The sequence below is a fragment of the Microtus ochrogaster genome, unplaced genomic scaffold, assembly GCF_000317375.1.
Source record: "Microtus ochrogaster isolate Prairie Vole_2 unplaced genomic scaffold, MicOch1.0 UNK27, whole genome shotgun sequence".
NCBI classification, from domain to species: domain Eukaryota; kingdom Metazoa; phylum Chordata; class Mammalia; order Rodentia; family Cricetidae; genus Microtus; species Microtus ochrogaster.
In genome coordinates this window covers 160071-169589 of record NW_004949125.1, presented here as the reverse complement: position 1 = coordinate 169589, position 9519 = coordinate 160071, and the positions used below count along the sequence as shown (strand labels likewise).

General features: G+C 50.2%; 2 protein-coding genes across 2 annotated transcripts in view; both read right to left on the bottom strand.

Moving 5' to 3' along the window:
- The window catches only part of LOC101994742 (kinesin-like protein KIF19), a 55079-nt gene extending 54069 nt beyond the window's left edge, over positions 1–1010 (bottom strand). Inside the window, exons 1-2 of the mRNA XM_005368067.1 lie at positions 924–1010; positions 163–243 (exon numbers count right to left, since the gene is read on the bottom strand). Coding sequence (XP_005368124.1) covers positions 163–243; positions 924–1010 — 168 coding nt within the window. The remainder of the gene's footprint in view (positions 1–162; positions 244–923) is intronic.
- A 2053-nt stretch (positions 1011–3063) lies between these two features.
- Positions 3064–9519, bottom strand: part of Eif3b (eukaryotic translation initiation factor 3 subunit B) — a 24426-nt gene continuing 17970 nt past the window's right edge. Inside the window, exons 12-19 of the mRNA XM_005367981.2 lie at positions 8840–8962; positions 7451–7529; positions 6682–6820; positions 5298–5423; positions 4640–4717; positions 4121–4229; positions 3888–4004; positions 3064–3533 (exon numbers count right to left, since the gene is read on the bottom strand). Coding sequence (XP_005368038.1) covers positions 3901–4004; positions 4121–4229; positions 4640–4717; positions 5298–5423; positions 6682–6820; positions 7451–7529; positions 8840–8962 — 758 coding nt within the window. The 3' untranslated portion in view covers positions 3064–3533; positions 3888–3900. The remainder of the gene's footprint in view (positions 3534–3887; positions 4005–4120; positions 4230–4639; positions 4718–5297; positions 5424–6681; positions 6821–7450; positions 7530–8839; positions 8963–9519) is intronic.

The following is a 9519-nucleotide window of genomic DNA, read 5'->3' as shown; positions in this document are numbered from 1 at the left end:
TCTCTCTCTCTCTCTCTCTCTCTCTCTCTCTCTCACACACACACACACACACACACACACACTCACACACACACACAGAGTTGTGTAGGAAGTGCTTGTCAGCTCAGCTCTGCCCCGATGTACCTCTTGATGGAGTGAATGCCTCGTGTCCTCTAGTCTCACCTGGTCCCCCACTTTGTGGGCAATGACGGTGGCTCCTTCCTCCAGTTCTGTACTGTTGAGTGGGCGGATCCGAAGAGCCACCTGTGGACAGGGCACAGGCAGCACCAAGACCCTCAGCGGAACTCCATTTTCCATCCACCTGCCTTACCCTCACTCAAACCTAGACCCTACTTGCATGGAGCTGTTCCTGCCTCCCAGAAAGGCTCTGAGGAACCGCTGGTGACATCATTGTCATGGAACAGAGGAACAGCTTGCCCAAGGTCACACAGCTGCCTGTCTTAACTGTGATCAAAAAGAAAACACACCTGCATCTTCCAGTCCAGTCCTCTATGAGCATTTAGAAGAGGGAACCTGGGCTTTGCATGTCCCTCAATTCTGCCCAGCCCATGTATAAGGGTATCTTTGATGGGTATATTTAGATGACACAGGGGCCAGTCTCTGTCTTAACCAGTCACAGGAGCTAGTGGGGTTCTAAGTAGCCTGACAAGTGGGTCAGGATGAGGGCTACCCCACAGCTGGGGTCATAGTCCAAACCCCAGGCTTTCTGAGGACGGAGGAATGGACAAGGAAGGGTCTAGAGAATCAGGGTGAGAATGTATGTGAACCACTGGGTCCCAGGAAAGTAGGAACCAGGAGTGGGACACTAGTCCCTAAAAGGGCTCACGAGACCTGATCCATGGCAAATAAAGGGTTTAAGGTTTCTTAGGGGTAGAGGCAGGAAGGGGCTGGAGTTAGCAGAGGACATGAGTGAGGGTACTCACCATGAGCTGCTGATCCTTGGGTTCCATCTCCCTCAGGGCTGGGCTGCCCAGAGCTGGAGAGGGGTCTGTGGTCTGGTAGGAAGGCATGCTACAAGTCAGAACTCCTGGAGGGCCCTCAGATAACCTAGCAAATTCGGAGGCAAGGAGATCTTCCCAGATCAGCCCCGCCCTGCTCCCCAGGCTCACTCTGGTGACATCAGCTGGGTCCCCAGAGGTGGAGCTGAGCCAGCATTGAGCTCATTTACTAACCTGTTGTCACCCCCACCTGAGAGCCCTCATGGTTTGAGTAGTTCGAGTAGTCAGACAGACCTCACAGATGGCATCATATGAGGACCATGACAAGAACACTGTTCACCCTGTCTCTATGTTCCTCTTATGCCACAGAAGCCTCTGGTCTAAGGATAAGTCCACTTTACAGAACCCTGCAGTGTGGCGCCCAGGAGCAATGGTCACCCATACAGGGGCTACCTCAAGGCAGCAGGTCAGCGCTTGTGGCTTCCTACTCAAGGGGACAAAACAGCAACAGTGGAAACCAAATAAGCAAATTTCAGCTGTCAGTAATCTTGCCAGGGTCTTTCATAGATGACAAATTTCTGGTGAATTTCCAGTCTTCAGTGTCTGTCTGAACACTTGAGAGGGATTAAGGATGAAATCCCTGGGGACATCCTGTTCTGTGAACTCCACAGCCTGGCCAAAGAGACTGCACCAGCAATGTCACACAGGTAACCAACCCGGGGTGGCACAAGCTATTAAGAGCCAGGTTTGGGAACTGGAAAGGCACCTGCCATGAAGGCTGACAACCTAAGTTCCATCCCTGGGAACTACACAGAGGAAGGATAATTCAACTTCTACCAAGTTGTCCTCTTTATGCATATGGCACAAATACAAAGTATGCAAAGGCAAACAAAACGTATCTCTAAGAGCCAGGCTCAGGAGCTGTTTAGCGGGCAGAGACACAAGTCTGGAGACCTAAGTTCAATTCCTAGGATGCACACAAAAGAAGTGCTTCTTGCAGGTTCCCCTGACCTTCATAAGCATGCACAGCACTAATCTGTGCACTCGTGTGTGTGTGTGCATATACAAACACACACACAATACTATGAAAGTAAAACTATTTAGAATAAGGGGTGGGCTCAGAGGTTAAGAGCACTGGCTATGGAAGAACAGAGGTCCTCCTGAGTTCAATTTCCAGCAATCACATGGTGCCTCACAACCATCTGTAATGAGATATAGTGCCCTCTTCTGGCCTGCAGGCAAACATGCAGACAGAACGTTGCATACATAATAAATATATCTTTAAAAAAAAAAAAACAGTTTATCTGGAAGATAGTCCACACCTTTAATCCCAGCACTAAGAAGGTAGAGGCAGGCTCTGTGAGTTTGAGACCAGTCTGGCTTACAGAGCTAGTTCCAAGATAATCAAAGCTGCCCCTATCTCAAAAAACCAAAACACCTGAAAATATGCTCTGTGTGCGCCTTTTTCATCTCACTGCTGTGAAACTGGAAGGTGTTTAAAGAACATGGAAGTGGCCAATAGGTAGGTCAAGCTGCTGAAGGTCTTGCAACCATGATGGAACCTCAGAGAGTCCAAAGGAATAAAGAACCTAAGACCCAGGAGGAAAAGTGAACTACCTCCCAAGAATGATGCACTCAAATCACTGATCTCTGTCCTCTGCTGGAGGTACATGCTCTGCAGGCACACCATGGCTGTGAGCCCAGCCTGAGGTGGCTCTCTGGTCACAAAAGATGCAGAACAGGTGGGAGCCTGAGAGAAGCAGGTTGCATAGAGCTTGGTCACAGCTCACTCTGTGTAGAGCCCATCTATACCAGTACGCTGTCTTCACTACTGGACACTAGGTAACTACAGAAGTGTGTGTCTAAGTGGCTGACCCCCTCTGTACCTGTTTTCCAACTTATCCAGGTCTGGAAAACCTAAAGGGTTCTGTTAGGGTAAGATGAATATTTTCTCACAGAAACAGATGGAAGACATTGCATCTGGGATCTGGTACACTAGCTCCTGGCCAGATTTCAGACAAGCTCTCAACAAGCCAGGTGCAAGTGTGCAAATACCCTCACCCTTAGGAGCAGGAATGGCAGGCCTCAAGGCCATTACAAATTGCAAAGAGGAGTAAGACAACACTTTCACACAGGGTTGTTTTATTCCCACATCCAACCTGCGCAGAGGCCCTGCAAAATCTGAACAGGCGCAAGATGTTGGGGTGCCTCCAGATCTACTGGCACACGTCAGTGGTGGGCGTGCAGTCCCCTTGAAGGTCTCCAGGCCACAAGCAGGGACAGTGAGTCTGTGAACGGGAACTCCACTGAGCTGCAGGTAGAGGCTCTGGAAACACCACGGGCAGCAGAAGTGAAAGGAGCGACCAGGAGAACTGCAGTGAGGCCCACAGCAGACACGGCATAAAAACCCAAACAGGGCAAGTGAGAGCGGAGCCTCAAGTGTCCCCACTGTGGACCCAGGGGCTGAAGGCACAGAGCTGTGTCGGGATGGAAGAACCCCGGGCGCACTCGCAGTCCAGAGAAAGAGCACAATGAGAACCCCGCCCAAGGCTCTCTGTGAAGGGTGGCCTCGGATCCTGGCACAGCACAGTGACACTGCAACAGATGAGCCACATTTAGTCAGTCACAAAGCAAGGGGAAAACAGCTGGATTCTTCACTGACCACACTCCAGGCCATGGGGAGGCCTCAGATCAGTCAGTAGCACTCCCATCACCCCGAGGCTTAGCACTACACACAGGCAGACACTCACTCCTGTACTGTGGCCTGTACCAACACTACCAACACTGGGTGACAGCACTGTGCCCGATCCTCCTTCTTGTAGTACTGCCCTCATGCCAGCCCCCACTTCTTCCCAAGCTCCCTACCAACCACCACCTTCCTGGGTGTCTTCTATGCTGTGGTCTAACTCAGCAGGCACCCACTGCTCTCTTCACACTCACAGCTCTTACCACAGTGCTGAGGTCACTCCTGACTTCCCAGAGGAATAACCTCTTCAGTGACAAAAAACTCGATGGTCTCCTCCTCCCAGTCATCCACATTGCTGTCCAGCTCATCAGTGTCCACCCCTAAGACAACAAAGAGCAGGTTGACCCCTGGTGGCTGCAATGTCAGCTGCAGGGCTCTCTAGTCCACACCCTTGAGGGACTACTCCACTTGCAGACATGCCCAGAAGCTTGGTTACCTCCCCGTAGTTCTAGACGTTCGTTCTTCTGCTTCATGTAGAGTTCCTGGGCCATTTTTCGGTATTGCCGGAAGTCCTCCATCATGGTCCGCCTTCTTTCCACTAGTTCCTATCATGTGGGGAAGGTTGTAGGGATGAGCAAGACACATTTGCTCAACCACAAACCACAGTGCCACCATCCTCTGTGTTTAGCAACCACTGTTGAAGTTTAGAAGAGGGCAAGCGGAGTCTTGTATTCCAGCTCTGTTGTGCTGGGCAAGCCTTACATAGAACCTCCTTAAGTGGGACCCTCATTTCTCTTCTGGATCCTAGAACCTCCTGCTTCTATCAAGGAAAAGCCAGCTTCTACCCAGTGTTAGTGGGTACTGGTTCCATGCACCAGTGCTGGCCCTGTTGCCCATTACTAACTGCCACCTCACGAGTGAGAGAACAAGTCAGATCAGGTTCCTGGCACACCCTTCTCACTACTGCCCAGGCCCAGACAGGGATGCGCACCCGTTAGCATCCCCTCAGGCTCACCTTTGAAGCTTTGGACTGGCTCAGGCGATCCTTCTGCTCGAAGATCTTAGAGTATTTCTTCAGATCCTTTTTAATTTGCTGAAACCAAGACAAGTCTCTTAGGACTGAACCGCAACTGCTGTCTTCAGATGCCAGTGTACACCGACAGCCTCCAGGACTAAGAGGATTCAGCCCCAGGGCACTAGCATGACCGGCTGGGGAGTCTCATCTCATGGAGACAATTCCTAGGGTGAGTCGCTCCCAGTTCTGACCTAAGACCACAAGCCTATCCCATCACCTAACCCTGCCTAGCTCTTCCAATTCTACTAGGGCTTATTTATAGCCTGTGTGGCTTAGTCAGACTCCTGGGTTTTCTGGGGAGTGGGGAACAGACAGGAAGAATAGGGTTATCTTTTACTATACAGAAGAGTCTGGAAGAACCCATGATCCTCCTGCCTCAGCCTCCTGAGCTTGTAGGTATTGCTAAGCCTGCAACTTTAGAGTTAGTGCCTGACGTTGCTCCAGGTCAGGTCTCATTGGCCTTACATCTCTTCAGACGCCCTCTCCATGTCCTACCTCCACTCCCCATTCACTGCCCCTTACCAGTCACAGGACAAATGCTTTATTTCCTTCAGTGCCACAACTCCACCCATACCCCAACCAGGCAGGGACCACAGACCTTTATCTGATCCTGGCTGAGGAGCGTTGGGGGCCTTGGTCTCCAGAGCAACTGGCAGAAGCGATCCTTGTTGTTCTTCTGGAGAAGGCGTCCTTGGAAGGTCCACAGCCAATAAGCATTATCCACCTAGACAGGTCAGTGGGGTCCATCATGCAAAATGTGCAAGGCCACCATGACACCTTTACTCTTAGTAGCCAGAGCACCAACCTGTACTCAGCACACTGTAAACACAAAACCTGCACCTGACTGTGCTCATCCTCTGGCAGGGAAGGTGATGAGCAAACACACAATGATCTAAGAATACCATGTCAATAGCAGTCAGCAAGTGCTCCTCCTAGTGCAGTCCTGAGACAAGAAAACTTTCCCAGCAGTGCCAACTATTGACAGCGCCAGCCACAGATTAGCCAGCTAACCTTGTCTTTCCCAGCAAGACTCAACGAAGCACTGCCTCAACCCAAATGCTGAGCTCTGGAAGTTTTGTAGACTGAACAGAGTGGTCCCACATGGGACTTAAGAGTTTCACACACCCCCATTTTGGTGTGGGGGGGGAGGGTCCCGGGGGATAGATCCCAGGACCTTCTGCATGGTAGGTGAGTGTTATGCACTGGCACCCCCAGTCCTGTAAGATCCTAAACAAGGGGTTAGAGAGATGACTGAGCAGTTTAAGAGCACTGACTGCTCTTCAGAGGACTTGGGTTCAATTTCCAGCACCCACATGGCAACTCACAACTGTTTCTAACTCCAGTTTCAGGAGATCCTATACCCATACCAATGCACATAAAAAATAAATTAATTAAAAAAATCCTAAACTGGGCACGGTAGCGCACACCTTTACTCCCAGCACTTTAATTCCAGGCAGAGGCAGGAGGATCTCTGTGAGTTCCAGGCCAGACTGGTTTGGTCTACAGAGCTAGTTCCAGGACAGCCAGCGCTACACAGAAAAAACCTGTCTCGAAAAACCATAAATACATCGATCAGTCAATCAATCCTAAACAAGTGTTGGGATGGGCCATGTTGCACTGACATCTGGGAGGGCATCACATCCTATGATGAACATAGAGAATGCTATTCCAGACACTACCCAAAGCCATCTGGGAAACAACAGCTCTTTCTCACCAGCTGGAGCCCTTTGAGCTTACAGGCTTTGTTTGCACAGAATGGCTCAAGTGTCCACCCATCGGTAAACACAGAAAGCAGTCTGCCTTCAGGAGGCATAGCAGCCCATGCTCTGGCAGTTGACCCCTCTGGAGCAGATGGGTTCCCTAAGCTGCAAAGGCTTTTAAGTAGTATCCTCTCACCCAGGGTCCCTGGATACAATGATACCACAGTTTGTCACCAGCCTTGAGAGACTTCATTCCCGGAGGGCCCAGCATCTGCCACCTACCTTATGGCTCCACCACGACACAGAGGTGACCACATAGCGGCCGGTTGGGTCCCACTCAACATCAGAGGCCATGTAATGTTCTGCAATGTTCATGACAGTGCAGTCTGAAGTGTCGACAAACGCCAAGGCACCATTCATGCTGTGGGATGACAAGGCAGCTGCATCCCACAATCACCCTGCATCTCCACCCTGAGAGGTCCAATGCCCCTAACTTCCACTGAGTCACAAGGGTGGGGAAGGAACAAGGACCAAGATGCCCACTCTCTGCTGGGCTGTAGCTCCCTGGACTTTAACCCTATTGTCCTCACAGTGACAAATTTCATGAGACTGGGATCAGGACATGATGTGCACGAGTGATCTGTGGCATCTAGAGAAGGTGGTACCTGAGGAAGCCTCCAGAGCTAGGGTAACATGCACACCACAGTGGGAGCAATCCACGGCAGTCCTTCCCACCAGAGGTCGAGGCTGGATTTGCTCACTACTCCTATGTGCTCAGATGGAATGCAGGGGAGCAAGAGAAAGGCACCCCAACCACAAAGGGCAAGGCTGCCTCCAGCTAAGCATCTGTCCCACTGGAAGACACGGGATTCACAGGAGAGAACATAAGGCTATGATCACAGAAGAGCTGTCATCTGCAAGTCACTACTGCGATCAACCTGGTTTGGCCAGAGGCTCAGCTGTGACAATTATCAAGTGAGATGCTCCATCTCAACACAAACCCTAAGGAGGCAGGGTGTTGCTTGCCATAGTGGGCAGGGCCCCGACCCACCTCCTCAGCCCGGCCAGCACCACGAACTGTCCCTGGGGACTCCAGAAGATGGTGTTTGCTTGCTGCTTGTCAAACATCTCTGCAAGAAAAGCAAGACCTATGAGGGGACTGTGCCAGTGCCTCTCTAGCTAAGACAGTGCTACCCTTGAGGAGGGCTGGCAAAGACAAGTCCACATACCCACTGGTCACCTTAGGAGAACTACTTTAAAACAATTGCTCCATTCAGTTAGAAATGAAGTCATGAAGCATGCTTAAGGGTGATGGGTGCTGACTGGTATAGAAGTATGGTGGATACTGTTTTCAACTTCACATGCAACTGGACAAAGAATGCACTTACAGTAACTATAGCAGTGACTCACCTCTGGAGTCCTTGGTGTTTACCAGACTTCAGAGACCTGACTTCAATAACACCAAGGCTAACCTAATCAAGTCACCATTTCAGTGTTCTCACAGAACCTCAAGCTTATCATCTTCCCAGTCACCCAGCACTAGGGGAAGCTGGCAAAGCAAATCGGGTGACTCCCCAGGTCACTCCTTCCCTAGACCTTCAGACCTCTCTTAGCCAGCCACCTGCCTTCAAACAGGGGATTAACATCTGGGTATCTCCTTGGCCACGGGACTCAGAAGCAGTAGAGTAAGAGGGGGGTGAAGTCCTAGCACTACAGCCATATTGGTTCTGATGGGGCAAGAGTCTCACATTCCGAGAGCTACAGACAACTGTCCCATCTAGCTCCAATGCACAGTGAAGCACTGACTGTGAGCCTAGTGCTGACAGCCCAAAGAAAGACATAACACACAGAGTCGGGAAACAGCACCTTTCCTGGTGTTGTTATAATGTTTGCAACTGTCCACATTTTATACATCTAAGAGAATCAACAACATAATCGACTTTGCAACACAGACAACTGATTCTATCACAAAAAATTAGACCCAGGTAAAGGGAAAGCACATTTCACGGGTCTCAGAAGCTACTCGTAAGATACACAAAGTCCAAGTCCAAGAAAGCCCTGGCACGACTGTTACAGCACAGGGAACAAGGTGCTGGCTTCCTAGAAGCATATGGAACACAGCCTGGGGCAACCCTGCAGATCCACCCCAATGAGGGCAACACTGCGTAGCTCGGCTTGCCTTGAGCCCTAAACTCGCTGACTTGTGTGGGCTGTCATGACACAAGGACAAGAGTGAGCAGTAGTAGCCCTTGGGGAGCCCCAGCAAGGATACATGCTGTCTCCATGTCAAATGGGAGAGTGTCTTTTAATTACATGAGGATATATGTGTTCCCTCTGTTCCAAGTAACCCCAACCTTAGCATCCTGCCTATCATCTGACCCACACTGGCAATCCAAGCCCGAGAAGCTCTCTACAGGGAGCCTGAGGGCAGACTGCTTACTGATGAGTTCGATCTTCCCGTTGCTCTTTACATGGTAGAAGGAGACAGATATCCGAGGGGCCTCGCCATGAAGCACAGCAAACTTACTGCCATTGGGTTCCCAGGCAAAGGCTATGATGGTTTCTACAATCAACAACAAGAGAAGTCAGTGGCTGTCATCTTTCACAGCAACATTTTCAATTATGAAGATCTTCACTCAACTGGAGATAAGCACCCTGAAACCCCAATTCACTATAGATCAACTAACAGCAAAAGCAATCAAACAGAGGCCAGCAGATTTAAAGGTAGCAGGTTTAATCTGCTTGTGATGCTGTGCTAGTAACAAGTCCAGGCCGGACCAGAACTTATACTCTTCCAGCCCTGGCCTCCTGCGTGTTAAGATCATAGGCTTGTGCCACCACATTGTCATCCTTTACTCCGACAAAATAAAAGTAAAATGAAAGGCACAGACACTTTGCCAGACAAAGGCAGAAACTATTTGACTATTCCAGCAAAGGGGGGAAGTTAGAGGGAAAATAAAGTACATCAATCTTTCTTCTGTTAAAAAAAGGTGAGGGTGGGCATGGTGGAGCACGCATTTAATGCCAACACTTGTGAAGCAGAGGCAGGTGGGTCTCTATGAGTTCCAAGTAGTCAAGGATATACATATACTCAGACCCTACCACCATCCACTAAAAAAA